This window comes from Phasianus colchicus, chromosome 24 (assembly GCF_987193195.1).
Source record: "Phasianus colchicus chromosome 24, bPhaCol1.hap1.1, whole genome shotgun sequence".
NCBI classification, from domain to species: domain Eukaryota; kingdom Metazoa; phylum Chordata; class Aves; order Galliformes; family Phasianidae; genus Phasianus; species Phasianus colchicus.
Window position 1 is genome coordinate 5,748,445 of NC_143459.1, and position 20,535 is coordinate 5,768,979.

Sequence of the window (20,535 nt, forward strand, 5' to 3'; positions counted from 1 at the left end):
ACAAAAACTTGTCCTAAGCCCATCTTTATTATTTTAACCCTTGCTGGAAAGCACTGTACTGCATATGAGCCTTTTCTCTTTCCCTTTTATCCACCTCCCCAATGTGCTCTGGCATTTTCTCTAAGCTTTGTTAACTCGTGACCATTTCCACAGCCTGGGAGTTGTGCAGCACTGCTGGGTTGTGCTAGCTCATACCTCTGCACAGGCAGGTTCACTTCCCTGGCTGATTGCACCAAAATGAAGCGAGGGCTGCAAAACAACATTTATCCTGTGTAATACTGGGGAACTGAGGCTTTTGGCAGAGCAGGGAGTAACAAGCAGCCCAAAAGCACTGTGAAGCTTTCAAACAGCAGAAGCACTTGCCAACCAATGGGCCCTGATTCTTGATTGCTGAATGAGCACAGGTTCAGAGGGCTTTGAGGCTGGTAGGGAGAGTCATGCATAACAGCTAGCAGACTCTGCTCCCAGAGCTGCATTTTGGATAGAACTGCCTTGATCTGCTGCTGCAGCTTCCAGGGAACGAAGCAGGAGAAGGAATCTGGAGCTCCACCCACACTGTTTCCCTTCAGCGGTTCCTTTCTCAGTGCTTTTAGTCTGTCTGGTCTGTAAGTGGTAAAACTTCACATGATGAAATTCATCATTATACTTCGAAAAGGCCATTGCAGAGAGGCCTTGGGTATTTCTCAATTGGCCTCATTAGAACCTGATCAAAACCAACAGAGCTTGTTAAGTTAAAGGACTTTCTGTTCTTAGCCTCTTCTGCAGCAAGTCTCTGAGGATGTGAAGGAGGAAAAAAGAATCCTCTTCAGTATCTCTGTGCACCTCTTGTTTTCCCAGGAACTACAGTGCCTGCGTTGCTGAACAGCACTTCAAACCAGCTCTATCTGCATTTCTATTCGGATATCAGCGTCTCTGCTGCTGGCTTTCACCTGGAATACAAAAGTAAGAGCAATGCAGCCTTGATCTCACAGTACCTTGGGTAGTGGGGAAATGGCTACAGAGCTGTTGCCTTGTAGAAGTGGAAGCTGCATAGTGTGGGGAGGGGGCAGTGAGCTTTAAGGCCCATGTGTGCATGGTCCCTTTTTCTCAAACTGCAGAGAGGCAGTGAGTGTAAGTGGAGAAGAGGATGTGTGGGGTCACAGAGTGGCTTGGCAGCACTGTTTGGTTCCTCTGTTGTAGTACAGCAGGAGCTGTGGAAGCCAAAGTATTAAAAATTCATGGGGAATTTGCCTGTTCAATACAGCGCTGTAATCTTAGCTTGGGAAGTGCCTAAATGGTGCTTGCCAGATACTAGGAGGGGCTGCCTGCTCTTTGCCATCCTTCCTAGGCATTCAATATTTGTCATTACAGGGGGCAGCATACCAGGGCTAGGCAGATCTTCATTGGATTGTTCAGGCTGGAAGGGACCTCAGGAGGTAATCTCATCTAGCCTCCTGCTGAAAGCAAGGTCAGCTATGAGATAAAACTAGATTACTTGCATCTTTATGCAGTCTGTTTTGGAAAAACTCCAAGGATGGAGACTGCACAAACACTCTGGGCAGCCTTTCATGGCAGGATCAGCGCTGCAGCCCCTGGCCATCCTGGAGCTCCTCCTGCTGAACTTGTTCCACTTCTTTGAGGCTTTTCTTTATGTGGTAGGGAGCAAAACTCCCCCAGTATTTAAGTATTTAAGGCCCTGTCTGATGGGTGCTGAGTAGAGCAAACAGGTGTAGAATGGCAGCTCTCAGCTCTATTCAGTGCATCTAAATTGAATGTTCAGGCAGCAGCTGGACAGCAAGCAGGCTTGTGCATTTGCAGGGTACTAAAGATAGAGGTGTGACAGGGCCAGGAGCATGCCTTGAGTGCATGCAACCCTCAGAGGACTTGTTAGTGCATGGTGATGGGCTGGCCCTGTTCCTGCATTGGTAGCAGTGATGCTGAGCCTATGAGATATGTGCTGGGACTGCTGTTGTGTTCATGCAGACTTCCTTGGGGCAATGCAAACATAATTGTTTCTTGCTGGACACCAAGTCTGACAATTGCTTTTGATCACAGATTTTGTGTTCGTCTCTGAAGCCAACCAGTGTTCTGTTTATTTTTTTCCAAAGTAGCAAATAGATTTGAAAGTGCATTTTATTTTGTACAACATCCACAGAAATGGCATTGCTGTTTGACTACAGGGACTGCTTATGCTTTTAAAGGGCCAACTAGTAGTAAGCTTTCCAGGTTTATTGTGTTTGCAGATGGAAACTTGCATATTAATGGGTAGAGCAAAATTACAGCAGCCAAGAAGATTTGAGAAAGGTGTGCACTAGAGAGCTTACTGGGAGCTTGGGAAATGTGTGTTGTTACAGAAATCCTCCTGCTACAACTCTGCTTCTTTCCCACTTCTGTTTCAACCAATAAATTCTGTGAGGATTGTGTTGTCGCACTGCAATAATCACATTCAGGTTTTTGTGAGGCTTGGGATTGCCAGGTTTGTTTGGTTTCTTGGCTGAGAAAATTAATATGTGTTGATTTTCAGGGCAGATGGAAAGTAATGCAGTTTTTGCTTTGCTTGTATGACTGAAATTTCATGGTATATAGGACTGAATGAAACTCAGTGTCTACTTATCGGAATGGGAAGTTGCTTAGGGCTGTTTTCTCCATCTCTCTGAAGGTCAGGCAGCTCAGCCAGGGGTGGGCAGGGACTGAGAGCTTGCTGGAAAGCATGACTCAGATTTTTGAAGGAGAATCACCGTCACCTCTCTCCTTTTCTTCACCTGCTTTGGGCTCAGCCTGCAGCCAGGAGCTGGAGCAAAGCACTAGCCTTGTGGAGGTGTGAGAGGTGATCTTGTGGCAGCAGCAGGATCTCCCTGATCAGAATCATAGCTCAGGTGGAAATGACATTTTTGTGGGCTGTTCTGTGGGTGCTGTCAAAGTCTGGCCTCGCTGACTGCTTTTTGTATCACCTGGAGAATTCATTCTGTAGATGAAAGCAGGGAGAGTCGGGTAGGAGAATGAAACTAAGCAGCTTTTACCCAGGAAGGGACAAATTGCATTCTGCAAACACAATATGTTCTTTATATTGCCAGCAAGGGGCAACATGGGTAATTCCCTCACACATCCTCCCCAGTCTTTCATCAAATGCTGCCTGGTCAGTAAAGGAATGCACAGCTTACCATGAATACAGACATCTGATGAGGAGGGCTGGTGATGGGAGTTTTGATTCCTGAACCATTGAGAATGACTCAGCCTGCCCTGGGAATGGATGTGCTGATGCAGATGCAGCTCATCGGTCGAGACATTAATGTTCAGTCAGAAATGGTTTTGGCCATGAATCACAAAATGATTAGTGATGCCTTCATTAAGAACAGTGTGTTCCAGATAAAGTAGAGGCAATGGATGTGTATACCCCTTATATCTCTATGTCCAGGATCCCTCTGGGCTGTCTTTGAGGAGAATCCAAATACCACCAGACTTTTTCACGCAGTGTCAGTGCTGGTCAGAAGCTATTGGTAACAGGCCTGGCGTGAAGTAAAGGTCTGTGCTTTCCTCCCATCTGCCCTTCCCTGCTCCCACAGCACTCACCCCTCTCTTGTCTTTCAGCTGTTGGCCTGTCCAGCTGCCCAGAGCCCCCAGTTCCTGGGAATGGCCTGAAAGTTGGGGAGCGCTACCTGGTGAACGACGTTGTCTCCTTCCAGTGTGAGCCAGGCTATGCACTGCAGGTAATGTGGGTTTTTTGGGCACAAAAGGGACAAAAACAAACGTTTGGGAGGGAGACAATCCAAATTTTGTCTCATTTTTCTCTCCCTCAGGGGCACTCTCACATTTCCTGCATGCCAGGCACTGTGCGGCGCTGGAACTACCCCCCTCCACTCTGCATTGGTAGGATTCCTCCTGCTCTTCTTCCCTAGCAGATATTTATCGTGCTCTTCTAAAAATCTGTGTAATCAGATGCTGATGAAATGTGGAGAAGTTTCTTGCCCAGACTGTGCCAGCTGCATTGTTAGAGCAGGATGTCTTCGAGCTTTAACCTTCTGTATTTCCTGACATGCTCAGGTTCTCAGCCTGTTCTCCCATGTAGAGGTGTTTTAAAAGTTGGCTGTATAAACCACAGCCTGCTGCAGCTGATGGTTTTACCCTCTTCATGGTGGGGCAGCACAGTGGCCAGGAGCACAGTTCAGTAGGTTTTCTTTCAAGTGCATCCCTTTGGCTGAGGGCTGCTGGAGTGGCAGGGAGGACAGGAGCTCAGTGAAGGTGTGAGTCAGAAAAATGCAGCTTGTTCTGGAAGTGAGATAAAGGATGAAAAAAATCTTTATTAGCTGCAAGGGAAAATTTCAGCAGTCATCCCTCCAGGGCAACCAGAATGCCTAATTTTAAATGTTTAAAATGTGGTTATAGTATAAAGTGTAAAAATACAAAAATGGTTTTGTCAATAAAAGCTCATTCAAAAGGGAAAACCTGAAACCACTTTATACTGGAAGCAGATTGTCTTTATGGGTTGAGAATTGCTTGGTTTTGTTGGCTCTTTTTTATACATTAAGGAAAGATCTGCAGGCTGTGGTTCGTTTTTGGTGGGTTTTTTTGGAAATGGATCTTGATGTCACCAAAACTGCTTCTTTTACTGCTCTTCTCCCAGTATCTCCAAACTGCCCGCCTGGTGCCTTGCTGTCCTCACTTCAGTGTCTACAGCTCCTCTGTGACCAGTAAGGGCCAGGTCTCCTGTTTGCCTGTAACACCCATGGGCTGAGGCTGCTGAGCATTTCAGGCCCTGGGAAGGGAGGACCAGGCAATTAATTTCCACTGAGGCAGAAGTAAACGCTGAGGAAAGAGATGCAGAGGTGAAAGGAACTTGCTGGAGTTTTTGGATTATCTTCAAGCAGTATTTTGCTTTTAGCAAATCTAGATATTTAATATTCATATTGCACATTTTACAGCTTTGAGAGAGACATTTATGCATTTAATAGCTTTAGTTAACAGTTATTTCAGGCTCCTGCTGTTTTAGCTTACATCATTTTGCTTTAAAGTAATTATAAGAGCTAACAGCTCTTTCATCTGATGATCTTCAGGCCAGCAGTAAGTGCAGAGACAGTTACAGCAGAATGTCTGAGCTAAAGGGCTCACACCCCTGGGAGCTGTTGTAGGAGAAACCAGAAGCCCTTCAGCTCAGCATCAGGGTAGGGGGTTCCAGCATGGAGGAGGATCCCAGTATTGCACCAGGGATTGATGGCAAGCTGAGCAACTACGAATTCTGTGTTTTCTTCTGTCTTTTGATCAGCGTCAGTCATGCTGTTCAGCTGGATTCTGCCTGGCAGGGCTGCGCCTGGTAGGTGCTGTCATGGTGTAAACACCAGTACAATTTAGTTCAGGATCTCTGCTTTAGGGCAGTCGTGGTTAAATGATACAAACACCTGTCCACCTGTCTGTTCCTATCTCTTAGCTTGCATCACACTTGACTGAAAAAGGTCATCCAGCTTCAGAGACACGTAAACACGTCTCTACAGCCGAGTGCAGATCATTACAAGTGACATAGTCCTTGGAGGGGCTGCTGGCAGCACTGGGGCTCCTTGTCCTTTGTGAGTCATGCACCAATGTGTCTAAATACTGCCAGACCATGCTGGCTGCCAACCAGCTATGCAGGAACCCATGCTTTGTCGCTCCCCTGCTCAGAGAACTCCTTGCCTCCCTGGCAGTGGACGGATTTTCTTTTTGTCTGCTTCATCCAGATGCTTTACTACTAAATAATGTAGCAGTAGTGCTACTAAAGAGCCATTAAAAGGAAGAAGAAACTTCTGGGGAAAGCCTCATTAGTAGCAAGTGCACACTCAGAGATACTGGACAGAGGGAAGCTGTACTTTTGCTGTTGGAATGTGTTAGGAGCAGACCTGGGTGTATTCTGTTAGGTGGTATTACTGTAACAAGGTAGAGGTCATCCAGATAAGCCTGAGAAGATGATATCTGTGCTTCATGTGATGCTTTCTGTAAACATATTTTGTGTGCTGTGTCATCTCCAGATCACTTCTTGGTAGGGAATTTGCTTCAGTCAGTGTGCAAACATGCTGCTCTGTATTTATCAGTAATTGCCTCGAGAGTGACAAGTATAGCAGTCAAGGTAGATCAGTTAACCAGATAAAGCAGAGGTAAATGGAGTCAAAATAAGATCATTCTTTTTCTTCACAGTAATTTCTGTGGTGGTTAAAAATTCAAACAAGTGTGGTGTGCATGATGTGCACTGTTATGGTGTCCATAGGGAGAGCAGACCAGCCATGTCTCTCCATGCAGCTTAAATCTGTCACCAAAAGTGTATCTCTGGGTCGAGGCTTTTATCTTGAGGACAGGAGAAAGGCACATGCATTAGTAATGCAGCCATTCACTGCCTGGCCAATCTGTGCTAGTTCCATGGCAGGCTTTTCGTTTTTGTCAAGTTTTTAATTTCTCTATTTCCAACATGGCTGTTCCAGAGTGACCTGCAAGTGATCCTGACCATAAACACTGTTGATTTTACAGCCCAGTGTGGAGGAACAGCAGAGGAGATGGAAGGAGTCCTCCTGAGCCCGGGGTTTCCAGGAAACTATCCCAGCAACCTGGACTGCACGTGGAGGATATTGCTGCCGGTGGGATTTGGTGAGTTGGTTTTGGTGTGAGCTGGCTAGTGCAGTTTGGCAAGAGAGAAGGCTGTGTAGCTGTGTGTTTGCCTTCGTAATTCCTTTGCTGTCAGGCAAAGGGAAGAGAGCACACAGGAACTCAAGCAGCCTGAAACCACAGCATTTGTAGCCTGATCTGGGCTGAAACTAGCAGGACAGTCGCCCTTTTCCTCCAGTGCAGTAAATGTGTTTTTTTTTCTAATTGTCCAGGCTATGCTGGGCAGTGCTGATGTGCCAAGGTGCATAACTTTGAAGGCAGACTGTTTATTCTTCCTCCCTAGGTGCTCACATTCAATTCCTAAACTTTTCCACTGAGCCAAACCATGACTTCGTCGAGGTGCGCAATGGGCCATATGACACCAGCAACGTCATCGGGCGCTTCAGCGGCACCGAAATCCCAGGCTCCCTCCTGTCCACGTCTCATGAAACCACTGTGTACTTCCACAGCGACCATTCGCAGAACAAGCCAGGCTTCAAGCTGGAGTACCAAGGTAAGGAGGCCACTGAACAAGCAGCAATGGGACAATCCTGTCCCCAGGTGCTAGTGGGGAGGGTGGGGGAGAGAGGGGGCACGACATGGTTGGTCCTATTCTGTTGTGTTCTTTCCATGAGGACTTAATCCAAATGAGTGGAAAGGTGTTACATGAAGACCATGCTTAATCCTCATAACTGGGATCTGTTCATCCTGACTTATGCCTTACGGCAAATAACAAATGTTCCTAGAGTGCTTTGTGACAGTGAGCTGTCTTTGAATTAATTCCAGCCAGATTCACTTAGATCTTGGCTCTGTCGACTGTCATGTGCAAAGAGCTGTGAGTTTGCTCTAAAATTTTGCAGCTGATTTTCAGTCTCTGCTGAAGTCCAGTTAGAGCACTCTCAAATGCATCCCTTCCATCCTCAGCTGCAGCTTAGCTTTGTGCTGAGGCAGGCTGGTGGAGGGGACTGAGCTAATAAGGAAATAGCTAAATAAAGTGACAGTGGGGCTTGGGGCTGCCTGTGAGACTTCAGCCTGTTGTAGGAGGACCTGAACTTTTGGTCCTGAACTTTTGATCACAGCTCTGCCTTTAACAGGGTCTTTGCAAAATACTTTGGACTTCTTTGTCCACCTGACGTTGGTATATGGGACTGTGGGCAAAGGAAACCAGGGGCAAATGACGTGCTTCATACTTAAGATAATTAGGATGGGCTTTGCTGTGCAGCAGCTGGGAGCCGAGAGATCCAAGTACTGCCAAGTACCGGGAGGGAGATCTGAGGAGTGGGAAAGATGGAGAGTGTGTCTCCAGCCATGTGCTGTAGCCAAGGACTGACAAAGGGCTGCCTCCCCAGAAATAGCAATAAAAGCCACTACTCATACTTAATTGAAAACATTAATTTTGTCTTGGCTGTCCTGTTCATGCACCATATAATTCATGCGCTACTGCACAATTTAGGAAGGAATGTGTTCTGTGAGGCATCTTGGGTAATCTCATGGAAATTGCTATGCAAATGAGCTCTAGCAAGGCTGACCAATAATTTATAATGCCAGGTGGAACATGCTAACCAATGGACTTACATTCATCATCAGGATTGTCCACGTTTTGCTGAAAAACAAGGCCAATTTCCTAATTAGAGGTGAAGTGTGGGGTGACCCTGTGAATGCAGGCTCTGAGAAACCAGAGGAGCAGAGTGGGTCCCAGGGCTCACATCTGAGGTTACTTCAACGGTGCCCAGGATTGTCCCTCGTCCTCCATGCTGATGTGTGCATGGTTCATTAAAGTTTTATCTCTTTCAATTAAGTCATTGCGTGAGGGGGAAGTAGCTAAGCAGCGTGGTGAGTGTACAGTTCCTGCTTTTATGAAAAAGTGGGAAACATTCCTCCATTTATTGATTTATTTCTATTTCAGCATATGAGCTGCAGGAATGCCCTGACCCTGAGCCTTTTGCCAACGGTGTTGTACGAGGAGCTGGTTACAACGTTGGCCAGTCCATCTCTTTTGAGTGCCTGCCTGGGTACCAGCTGATCGGTCACCCCGTCCTGACATGTCAGCATGGAACCAACAGGAACTGGGATCACCCATTGCCCAGGTGTGAAGGTATGGCTTTGGGATCACCCTAAGAGCACCCGGCCTGGCATGCTGGGGAAAGAAAGCTCTCAGTTATGGTCACCTTTTCAGTGATTGTTCTGTGATTGGGCTGAAAGTTTCTCTGGAAACAAAAGCATTGCTGGAGGCAGGCTGGGATTGAGCACTTTGCATAAAGCCTCAGCCCCTGAGGTGATGGAGCATGTTCTCAGTAAGATGATGTTCAACATGTTTCAGCCAAGTGAGGGCGAACAGTTTTGAACAGTTCAAAACCAAGGTGCATCTTTTGAGACAGGGTGTTTGAGTCTCCTGTTATGGGTGAGGGCTGTCTCCTGCTGGCAGTCTCACTGCTGATGTGAGAGGGAGCTGGTCTTTCACAGTAAAGCAGTCCAGGGTTGTTGCAGGAGTATCTTTTGTCTGCTTTATTTCTTCAACTATGTTCTACTTCCATCGGTTTAGCATTTTTGATCAGCTGATCCACAGAACTTGCCTTCCTCCTGCAGAGCCTTGAGTGCCCTAATTCTCTAGCTGATGCAATTTCTTTATGCAAGAGGTCGGCACTGACTTTCCTGATATTCAGATAAACACTGAATCAGGAAACAAGTTCCCAAAGCTTGCTAGAGAACTCAGGGCCAGACCAAAAATCAAGGATTTCACACAAAAATGCAGACATTTCTTTGGGGAGCACAGAAACTGTATGCTGTTGCTGTTTTGCCCTTAGCAGTCTCTAAAAAAGACTCTGGCAGCTCTGTGGACACTCAGTGTGAGAAGATTGGGTCCCTGTCCAGTCTCTTTAGCATGGCAATGGTGACATCTCAAAAACGATCCAACAGTTCTTCACTAATCTTGCACACGTGTGCCAGGTGGACCCTGCATTCTGAAGGAGCAGATCTGTGTTCCAGGCTTCAGAGCTCCATCTTCTCATTTCAGATCCAGCGGGGCTCTTTCAGTCTTTTATCCTTTGGACTGGTAGGCTGGGTTTTGTGAGGTTTCCTTTAGAAAGGTTTCACACGAACCCTTAAGAAATTCAAGGCTGCTCATTGAAGATTTCCACTGCACTTGCCAGTGCACTGACCTTTATCCCAGCCTCCCTACTGCAATTGGTCTGCACTGGGGAAAGAGAGGGAGGGCTGATGCCTTCCCTCTTTTAAGTCCTAAGTCCTTGAACTCCAAGAACAAAAAGCATAAAGAACAGATCCTAGCTGTGCTCCCTGTGACTCCAGCAATGCAGAGGTGTGCATTGAGTTGAAAACTGGCTGCTGTGTGCTGCTGGGAGGGCTGGTGAGTAATGGTAGCAGGATGATGCCCTTTCCTTCAGGCATCAGCTCTGCCAGCTGCAACCATCCAGGCCTTAGATCTTTACTGTTTTAAAGTAGCTTTCCTGTTCTGCAGCACTTGTGGTAGGACAAAGAGGTGAGAGGATAGGTGTATTTTGGTCCATTTGCTTTTTTTCCTGTGCAAGCACATCTGCTGGGCTGTTAGTGCTGTTGAAGTCAATGCAGAGTGTTCCATTTCTGGCTGTTTCCTTAAATGCAGCTGAGCTGGATGGTCCATTTTTGCATACCAGCAAGCAGCAATGACGCACTGCCTTAGGCTAACCACCTCACCTTCCCCACACAGGTCACAGCTGAAAGCCCATTTAATTAAAAGAGAAGTTGTAGTCCAAACTAAAGGCACAGGGGCTGAGTTTTCCAGCAGCACTCCTAGAAGTTTTTCTGCTGATCAGCAGGCTGCCTATTTTGCAGGGCAGAAAGGATCTTGGCCCCTAAGGTTCCTTGGGTGTTTTGTTTAGAAAAGTAAATGTACAGGTTTATGTAATTACGCAAGGTTTTCTCAGCTTGACAAACCACAAGGGAAAGCAGAGCAGAGCCAGGCAGTAAATATTTGGAGCCTGACTTTAACTTCACATTTGGCACATCAAATCATATTCAGAGTGGTACACATCTGTGGGGCTACTCCTCTATGAAGAGGAAAGTGTGGTGCCATGTTTTAGTATAGCGCTGAGCCTGACTTAATGAACTGTGCTGGGAGGAAGAATGTGTTAACCTAAGCCAAGGACTGGGTTAACACAACTGTGTGGCTTCTAAAAGGGAGCTGGCTCAGGCAGGGGACTATCTGCATTTACCCTGTGAGAGATCCAGAAGCTGATTTTTGTGCATGGGGCTCCTGGACTTAGGGACTTGCTGTGGCCCTCCTGCACTTCAGCAGGATGTCATCTTTCTGTCTCTCCTCTTCACTGCCCTGGCTCTTTCTAATTATGTCTCTGTAGCTTGCACGTTCATTTAGACCTGAAAGATACCTGGTGCAATAGAACTGTCGTCTTGATTAATGAAGTGGATGCTGCTGTTGTACAAATAAATCATCATTTCCCCCCTGCTCAGATGTGATCTGTGGAAAGCCAGCTGCTCGATGGTTCTGGTCCAAGCCAAGCTGTATGAGCAAGTGCATAGATTTGCCCACTGGTGTGATCTGGTCAGGAGCTGTGTTTTCTATGCATGGGTGCAGACAGCTGGTGGACCCCAAGGGCTCTTACTTGGCTGTAAGGAGTTGATTTGTGCACCTGGCCATCACATCTGTACAAAACAGTCTGACAGTCTCCTTTCAGCTCCAGAGCACTAAACAAATTTGTTGTAATGGAATTGAGTTGAAAAGGTTAGGGGTAGTTGTGACAGGCATAAACTATTCATGGTGAGGTAGACTAAGGTTTTGGGACTGGATCCACCTGTGTGCAGAATTGCTTTTATTCAAAAAAAGAGAAACAAAAATGGGAAAGAGAAGATATTAGAAACTTGTTGTTTTGGGGGATACTTCTTCACTAGGTCTGTATTTGTTTGGTTACCTGCAGTGCCTTGTGGGGGCAACGTCACCACCCAAAATGGGACAGTTTACTCTCCTGGCTTTCCCAACCAGTACCCCAATTCCCAGGACTGCACGTGGCTCCTTACAGTGCCTGTGGGCTACGGGATCCATCTCAACTTCACTCTGCTGCAAACAGAGCCCTACAACGATTTCATCACCATTTGGTGAGTACAGCAAAGGTGTGAGGACTGACCAGAGCTGCTGCTTCGGCTCCGTTTCAGCAAGATGCTCTTGCAAAGACAGATTGCTCCCATTGCTGCAGTGTGTGGGGAGTGCTGTATTTAAGAGCAGGAGGAAGCATCCTCTGGGGACAGTGGGATTTTGGACAGTGCCTTTAGGACTTAGTAGGTCTTTAATTCCATTAATTGCTGTGATCATCAGCTGTTAAAATGGGGCACATCAAACCTGCATGGTGCTGGGGGGAGTTCTGTGTGTGTGCTGTAGAAGGGTGGTTGTTGCCTAGGATTAAAGGTGTGTAATAGTGCCTTTTTCTTGTATTCTCACCTACAATTCTAGGGATGGTCCTCAACAAACTGCCCCGCAGCTTGGAGTATTCACTGGCAACTCTGCTAAGAAGTCAGCCCAAAGCTCTTCCAATCAGGTCCTGGTGAAATTCCACAGTGATGCTGCAAACGGAGGGATTTTTGCCATTTACTTCTATGGTCTGTATTGCTTCCTGCGTGATGCATGCACTGTACCTGCCCTTGGGATGCAGAGGGGCCTGGGTCAGCTGTGGGGAGGTCTGGTTGTAGGGGAGATGATACGTGGAAGAAATGGGCTTTTACCTGAAACCTTCTGCAATGGGGTGAAGTTCTCACAAGTTTGAGATTGAAGGTCTCTTGTGCAGTCAGGTGCTGGCAAGTGGTCACGCCGCCTGGGCAGATGCAGAAATCCATCTGTAACATTGTGATAACTCAAGCACAGCAAAGAGCCCACGCAGTAACAGCCATGTCAATCCTGCGCCTCTCTCAAGGTGATGCTGTAAATACTGTCCTCTCCGTGGCAGATCCCATTATGGATAGCTCCACTCTGTTTACTTAAAACTCTCCCTCTCTGCAATTTCAGCTGGATACGGTATTGTCTTTCCAATGCCATGCTAAACCAATTGGGTCATCTTGCTGTCCTGTTTTAAATGACAGCTGTGTTCTGACTGAGAGGTGACTTTGTTTCCATGGGGAGGAAAATGATTCTTGTAAATCCCTGAATTAGTTGGGGATTCTTTGGTGTGAGTGCAGCTCACACCAGAGAGATGTGTCGGGTATTACATCAAAATGAGAACATTTGCTTTCCGCCTCTAAAAGAGGACCCAATTTTAAATTGGATTAGCTAACAAGTTGCTACGGCAGAACTGGGGAAGGTACAAATGGAGACCTCCCCTTGCTTTGGTAATTTGCTTGCAGCAACTTCAGCAAAGTCTAACATGAGTTACACAATGAATCTGTGCAGAATGTTTCAGCTTACGCTCGGTTCCAAAAGGCAAGAATTATACAGATAGGCTGAATTTAAAGAATGCTTGCCAGGCTTCGGAGGGAATTGGTTTACTGCTGCAAAACACTGCAAGATTTATATTACCAGACCATGGTGCGTGTGTAGGAGTTATGCAAAAAAACAGGAGTTAGGCAGTTTGGTGCAGAAATGAGCAGTATGTGAACATTGCTGCAGCTGAGCGAATGCTTCCTTTTGTAAAATGAGTTAGTTACTGTCTTTGCTGTGCTTAGAGCCCATCAGCATGTGTTGCTGTTCTCCATTCTTGATAGCCCTTCATACTGAGGTTTCTTTAGCTCTGGTTTCTCTGAGGTCTGAAGCCACGCTGGGCTGTCCAGGAAGGTCTGGAGTGGTGCTGGAAGGAGCTGTGTCAGCCAGCAGCCATTTGGAGCCCATTTCCCACATGGGCACTCTTGGCCTTTTATTAAAGCACAGCTCATTGGTTTATTGGTCCCTTTATACATGGGGCTTTAGTGTAAAGCCTAACCCGAGAGATTCACTGATTGAGGTGGTTGCCTGCAGGGTGAGATTCCTCTCATTCTGCATGTGGAGTCTCGTAGCACTGGGGAGATGGAGAAAAGATAGAAATGTTCATTCTGGGATTGCACAGCACAGTCACTTGCAGTGCTGGCATTGCTCTTTGGGGTGTAACTGCAGGAAATGGAATTTCCTCGGGATCTGTAGCAATGTGTATTTTCATTTCTTCAGCTTCACGTTGGCAGATCTGGGACATAGACACCCTCCTTCAGCTTTAAATTGTCTTTTCCCGTGCAGTGCAGATCAACAGCACCCTTGTCAGAGAACCATTGCTCTTTCAAATGCCTGCGAAGAAACATTTCCTCAGGGTGGAGGAGAGGAAACAAAAGAATGATTTAGAGAGCTGGAAGATTGAATAGCAGCCCTTGAAAAATGATGATGTGGCACCTATTATTAAATGGGTTAGCTCAGGTGCCAGCGCGAACTGAAGTGTGAGTGTGAGGGGGGGGGGTTTATGGCACCGTAACTCAGAGGGTCCCACTGTGGTTTCAAGGACAGGACTCTGTTTTGTCCTGGTGAGAACAAATGGATGTGCTGTTGAAAGGAGCTTTGCTAGTGCTGTATCACCCATATGCTGAAGCCTTCTTAATCGCACCTCTTTATTGAAATATGGCCCATTAAGGAGAGGAGATTAATGCTGTAAATGTGGGTTATCTTTCCACTTCAATAGATGCTGTCAAGTGCTTTTTAAATCGCATTTAATTTAAATTTTTGTTGCGGATTCCCCCTTCCCCTGCTGTCAAACAGCTGTTTGAAAGACTGCAAACAAGTGTGTCCCTCCGGCTCGGGGCTGTGTAGCAGAAGGGCTCTCCCCCACTGCCCCATCCTCTGCCTCTCCCCTCCTGCACACACAGGGAGGTGATGATGACGATGCTGATGGTGCCACTCAGTGCCAAGGATCAGTGAGCTGTAGCCGAGCCCCATTCTTGGATACAGTGCAGTCATGGAATACAGAGCGCTCCGTGCCTGCAATGCTGACCTTCCAGCATTATTGTTCTGCACCACCTGAGGGGGTAGGGAAATTGGGGTGAGAGGATGGGAAATCTGCTTCTTTACATGTGTATTTAAGCATTATCATAAGCCTCATTAAGGTTGCTGCCAGCTTTGCTGTGGTGTGAAGAGTTCGACATCGTGGAGTTGGTAAGAATTAATATTCAGTGGCAGCTTGAGCTCCAGTATCTTAAATTAAAGGGCTGATATAAATTTCAGAGGAAGTTATGCTTGTCCAGGGTCAGGTGCAGGGGGAGCAAAGATGCACAGAAGTGCTGAGCAAATAGCAGAAAATGTCTTTCATTAATATTCATTTAGTTCCCAGTACCATTTTTTTTTTTCAATTTAGCCATGCTTGCAGCTCCTGTGTGTTTATTTTCATAAGCAGAGCAGTTCTCAAACCTCATGCACCCCTCTCCTTGTAAGCAGTACATTTGTTTTGTTCTGTGTTAGCTCATCTTTAATTTTTGATAGAAAATGTGCTCTTTGCAGTGTATTTGGTCAGGTGCATGAGTCATAGGAAATCTTCTATTCCTCCTTGACTGGAGTTTTTCCCATGTAGCCACCTAGCTGCACAAAGCCTGCATGGCTCTGCCTGGTGTGAGATGTGAGCCTTGCAGCCTTGCTGAGCTACATACAGAGTTTGCAGCTGAAAACATTTGCACTCCTGGAGTTATCTGCAGAAGAAATTAATGAATAATTCCGGGTTAAAAACAAGTCATTTCGGTTTTTGATCTCTGCTCAGGGTCAAGATGAGATTCTCTGAATAATTATTGTAATTCACTTGGTACTGGAGCAGTCTGAGACTTCTCCATTTCTCTGACTGACCTAACCCCAGTGAGGGTCACCAGGGTCTTCTCATGTATCCTGAAGGACAGTAACATTGCCCTGTGGCAACATCCAACAGTTACCATTCAGTGCTCATCCAAGCAGTCCAGTGGAGGCCAGGCACCTCTGGATCCACAATCTGATGAAAATTTGTTTCCTATTAGATGCAAAAAAAAAGGCTGTTTTGGGACGCAGGTAACTGGAGCCATCTCTGTAGTGTTTGGAGAGGAAAGGGCTGGTTGCATTTCTGCCAATTCCTTCTGCTGGTCAAGGGAGGATTTGCTCCAATTACTGTTGTGCTTAGCACTGAGACAGCCATAGCTGCTTTCATCCCCAGCTTAATGTTTGCTGCTCTTCCTTCGCTGTCTTTTCAGCCTACCAGCTCTTCAGGTGTCAGCCTCCAACCATGGTTCCCAACGCAGAAATCATCACTGAGAACGAGGAGTTTAACATAGGTAGGCTCATGGTCCCTGGGCCCTCCTTCCCTTGCTGTCCTCAGCTGCTGACAGTGTCCACAGGAGGACACAGTGTGTTGTCCATCCCAAATCCTGGGCTCCAGGGCACCCCTTGTGTATCTGTGTGACACTGCTTGATGTGTCTCAACAGCCACCATAAACAAGCTCCCGACACTTCATAGAATCATGGAATTGCTCAGGTTGGAGAAGACCTTCAAGATCAAATCAAATCCAACCTCAACCTAACCATACTACCCTTACTCTAACAACCCACCAATAAAATCATGTTCCTGACCCTCTTCTCAGGGCACAATTTATCTTTCTGCTCGGTCAGGATGTTTTCTGTTTCTTCCTGCAGGTGACATTGTGAGGTACAGATGCCTTCCTGGCTTTACACTGATTGGAAACGAAATCCTGACCTGCAAACTGGGCACTCACCTGCAGTTTGAAGGCCCTCCACCCACCTGTGAAGGTACAGCCTGGGGTCCCCATGGGGCACCCAAAGCTTTCCTGCCCAGGGACGGCTGCCATGGGCACAGGGCTTGCTAAGGGACGTAGCAAGCGAGGTGGCAGCTGGAAGAGGTTTCCTTGCAAATGCTGCAGCAGAGGGGTCAATTTTCTGACTTCTGGGGTCCTGATGCTGCAAAATTATGGGGCAGGAGTGCTCCCCTGCCTGCCTCTCAGCACTGGAGATGCACCTCCATTGGGCTCAGCCAGCAGCAGCTTAGTAATGATGAAGGATGTGCTGGGTGACTCACTGCAGCAGCTCCCTGATAAATGATAGGGAACTTCCTCTGCTTCCTGCTGGGGATCTGTGGGCTCTCAGCACCATATGGAAGGGCTCTGCTTCATTTTGGTGCTGCCAAATTACCCCCCACAGCCTGAAGGCAGGAAGGCACTTTGAGCTCGGACTTGCTGAAGTGGGACTGAGTGAAGCCGTGCTGATGGAGCTTTGCCACGCTTTGTGTCTGGCTGCCTCCGTGAAGTCATTAAAGCAGTCACCCAAACGTCCTTACCCGGGGTGGGGGGAGGAATTGTGCCTGACAGTTTGCCAGTGAGACGTGAACAGCCAAAGCAGGGCAGAGCAGGCTGCAGCTCAGCGCTCCTCCTGCGAGGAACAGCCTCAGTTAGTGCTGCAGAGTGTCTGACGTGGGAGAGAAACGAGTGCCCCCAGCACACTGCATTGTGCACCTTGCTGCTGCTCAGGAGGGATCCCAGGGATGTTTCCGTGCTACCATGTTACCTTATTTATCCTCTGGGTTCCTGCTGGTACTTCTGTTTGCTCCAACTGTGATTATTTCATCTCCTTCATTCCCTCCTATCTGAACATTTTTACCATATAATGGGATATTTTTCTGTAGCTTTATTCTCTCTGAAATAGCGTGACTGAGGGAGAGAAAGGGAGGTCATTCAATTATTTGCTGATGGTTGTTAGCCTGGGGGTAAAGGGACTCCTTAAATTACATCTGGCCACCAATTTACAGAGGTCAAAAAATCACTGATGGGATTAAGGATTTGGAAAGAATACAGTGTTCTTTCTGGATAGTTCTGGCTGTTTTCTATTAATACAAGTGCAATGTTTGCACTGGGTTTTAGAGACAATTATGGATAGAGTAAAATCCCTTTCTTTTTATGCTTTCTGCTCACTTTGTGTGGTAGCCTCCTCTCCTGGGGTGTAGTTGCTGGCCTTTTCATTTAGGGCTTTCAGCTGTGTTGATATGTCCAGAATTCCTTTGAGTGGGGGTTCCAGTGGTGAGAGAAATGAATTGGAGCTCTTCTGTCCCAGCTGACATCTCAATGAGAGCCCTGGGATAAGTCCATTGTTCCCCACCTTATTCTACCCCAAGTTTCCAAGGGGCTTCCAAGAGAACATTCTGCAATTTGAGAACAGTTGCTTGGTTGCAGTGCCATTCATTTTGAAAAGTACGTGAAATGGTGCAGATTTTTTTTTATTCTTGCCTTTTGCCCCTTCCTTTGAATTTGGTGTTCATTTTCTGTGGTCTCTCCTTCTCGTTCCCTGCAGTGCCCTGCCCCATGAATGCGGTGATGACCGACTCCACCGGTGTGATCCTCAGCCAGAGCTTCCTGGGAAGTTACCCTCACTTCCAGACCTGTTCTTGGGTGGTCAAGGTGGAGCCTGGCTACAACATCTCCCTTACCATCGAGTACTTCCTCAGCGAGAAGCAGTATGATGAGTTTGAGATCTTTGATGGTAAGAGATTCACCAGCTGGACTTGCATGGCATCTGAGGGGAAAGGGAAGAGGCAGCAGAGCTGTTAGCTGTGAATTCCATCCTTGAAGCTTGTGCAGACCAGGCATTGTAGGTCTGGACAAACTGCCAAGGAATGTATCAGTATTCCTAAAGACACAGCTGTGCAGCCAAATGCAGAATACAGGTGCTCTGCTGAAGCCCTTGTGTTTGCCTGGAGCAGAAGCCAGGTCTTGCTGCAGTCACCAGGGCTTTCTTTGCTGTTGGTTTTCTGGGAGCCAGGTGTATTCATTGGAGCTCATGCTCGCAAAACAAGCACTGAGCATGAGCTCACAGTGGAATGGAAGCTCACACAGTGCTGTCCCAAAGCACACCTGTTTCTTCTTGCAGAAAGGCACTCTGGCACACAGAGCCCACGAGCGATGCTTTCTGTGTGCCAGCCCTGGCTGTTACACATTCCTCCTTCCTTCCAGGTCCGTCTGGCCACAGCCCACTGCTCTTGTCACTGAGTGGGAACTACTCTGCCCCTCTGACTGTTACAAGCAGCGGGAACAAAGTCTATCTCCGTTGGTCCTCTGATCATGCCTACAACAGGAAGGGCTTCAAAATCCGTTACTCTGGTGAGTGCCTGGCAGGGGCTGCATGGCTCTGCCAACAGCCTGGTCGTCCCTTCAGCTGCAGATCTCCAAAATTGCTGCAGAGGGGCAGAGGCCATCTGTGACCATAGAAGATGCCAAGGCTTGGGGGAGGGCACACGAAGCCTTGTTCTGAGGCTGGTAAGACTTGGGAAAGCAGCTTCTCCTCCAGCAAAACCCAACAGCTCTGGCTGGGCTTCCTACTCTTAGCAGTCAGAACCAGAACGTATAACCACAGACAGCTTGGTTTTGGATGAATGAAACCCACCCCATGCAGTTCAGTCAGGATTCCCGTGTTACAAAATTCTGATGTCTCTGTAAAGATGAGACCATTTTGAGATGTTTGAAAAGTAACATCACGAAACATAACTTGTGCTAAGAGCTTCCTGGTGCGTGGTGACTCTTAGGTGTCACTGAGTTACAAACTTGTAGGAAATGGTATAAAAAGCCTCGTGCCCTGCTCAGGCATTGTGCACTTTTCTTAAAGGAGCAGAACCAGGGATTCCTGGTTGCTCATTCAGCACAAAACTGCTGCTGCATATTGAGTGCTTGCTGAGAATTTCTTAAAGTGAATTACTATTTTTTGGAACTTAGCAAATCTTAATTAATGGAAGTTATAAAACTGGGTTGAGAACTTGCCAGCGTGTCATAAATAAGTTATGACTTTACTCAGTAAATGAATTAAGTAATATTTAATTATCAGAAATTGCTTTTTATTTCTAGAGCTGAGTGAAACACAGATAGTAGCTCTGCGCTCTTTCCCCCTTTGCCTTTGTATTTATCTATCCCTGGTTCTGCATCTTGTACAGCCTCAGGTTATGATAAGCAGCCGAAGCCAGGACAGCCACGTGATTCCCAAGAACAGGAAAGGCATTTGTGGTGCTGCAGCCCATGCACTGATTTATGTACCTCCCTTTGCCCTTCTTGCAGCTCCTTACTGCAGCCTCCCTCAGCCTCCGGCTCACGGGCTGATCCTCAGCCAGACGGGGCTGCAGCCCGGCTCCACGGTTCGCTTTGGCTGTGACAGCGGCTACCGGCTGGTGGGACACAGCACTGCCACCTGCAGCCAGCACCCACAGGGCTACTTCCACTGGAACAAAGCGATCCCGCTGTGCCAAGGTGAGAGCGAGAGGCCGCATCCTTACGGGGACCTGGCAGTCCTGGGAAGGACTGAGTAAAATGGGTAAAAATGAAAGGCTGTTGTAGTTCCCCTGGTTCCCCGCCGAGGCTTTGAGCTGCGTGGAGGCAGTGAGAGGTGATCCTCTTATATCCAAGTCCTTGGGAATGGATGAGCAAGGAAGGAAGGAAGTTAGCTGCTGAGGAGCAGGGGGTCGTTGTCTCTGGGGCAGGTGAGAGAGAGTCCATCTGTGTGGAACCTTCTGCTGTAGCAGTGTTTGAATTCTCAGTAAAGGCACAGCCAGGCTTCAGTTAAGGACAGGAGCTGTTGCCTGGAAGAATCTGGAAAGGAGGGAAGTAGTGTTGAGCCCTGCTGGGGTTTGGTGCTTGGGATTTCCTTTAGTATTTCTGGAAATCCACTCTCAGTTCTGTGTGTGTCCGTGGGGGATGAGAGTTCCTGGGATTCAGATGGTGCCCAGTTTCTGTTGGCTTCATATGAGATTCAGGCATGCCGTTGTTCTTTCCACATCACCTCCTAATTAGCCATAATCGTTATGACATATCATACTTAACACATGGCTCCTTCCAGGCGTGGGAGAGAGGGCAGGACAGGGCAGAGTGCCTGGAGGTTTGCATGTGCACTGTTTCCTCTCTTCATGCACACTTTCTGATTGCACCTTCTTCAGAATCCACCCATCATCCCTGTGTTGATAAGGTGACCGTCTTTATTCAGATGAAACCTTTCGGTGTCTTTGA

At 47.3% G+C, this 20,535-nt stretch overlaps 1 protein-coding gene across 5 annotated transcripts in view; it reads left to right on the top strand.

Moving 5' to 3' along the window:
* CSMD2 (CUB and Sushi multiple domains 2) overlaps nt 1-20,535 on the top strand; it is a 267,542-nt gene that overhangs the window by 210,781 nt on the left and 36,226 nt on the right. For all 5 annotated transcript variants that reach the window (XM_090124247.1, XM_090124246.1, XM_090124248.1 and 2 more), the window contains 13 exons: nt 838-942; nt 3,568-3,686; nt 3,777-3,846; nt 6,469-6,585; nt 6,887-7,096; nt 8,489-8,677; nt 11,511-11,688; nt 12,041-12,186; nt 15,739-15,819; nt 16,178-16,291; nt 17,843-18,031; nt 18,502-18,648; nt 19,594-19,782. In XM_090124247.1, the coding sequence (XP_089980373.1) occupies nt 838-942; nt 3,568-3,686; nt 3,777-3,846; nt 6,469-6,585; nt 6,887-7,096; nt 8,489-8,677; nt 11,511-11,688; nt 12,041-12,186; nt 15,739-15,819; nt 16,178-16,291; nt 17,843-18,031; nt 18,502-18,648; nt 19,594-19,782 (1,854 nt within the window). The remainder of the gene's footprint in view (nt 1-837; nt 943-3,567; nt 3,687-3,776; nt 3,847-6,468; nt 6,586-6,886; nt 7,097-8,488; nt 8,678-11,510; nt 11,689-12,040; nt 12,187-15,738; nt 15,820-16,177; nt 16,292-17,842; nt 18,032-18,501; nt 18,649-19,593; nt 19,783-20,535) is intronic.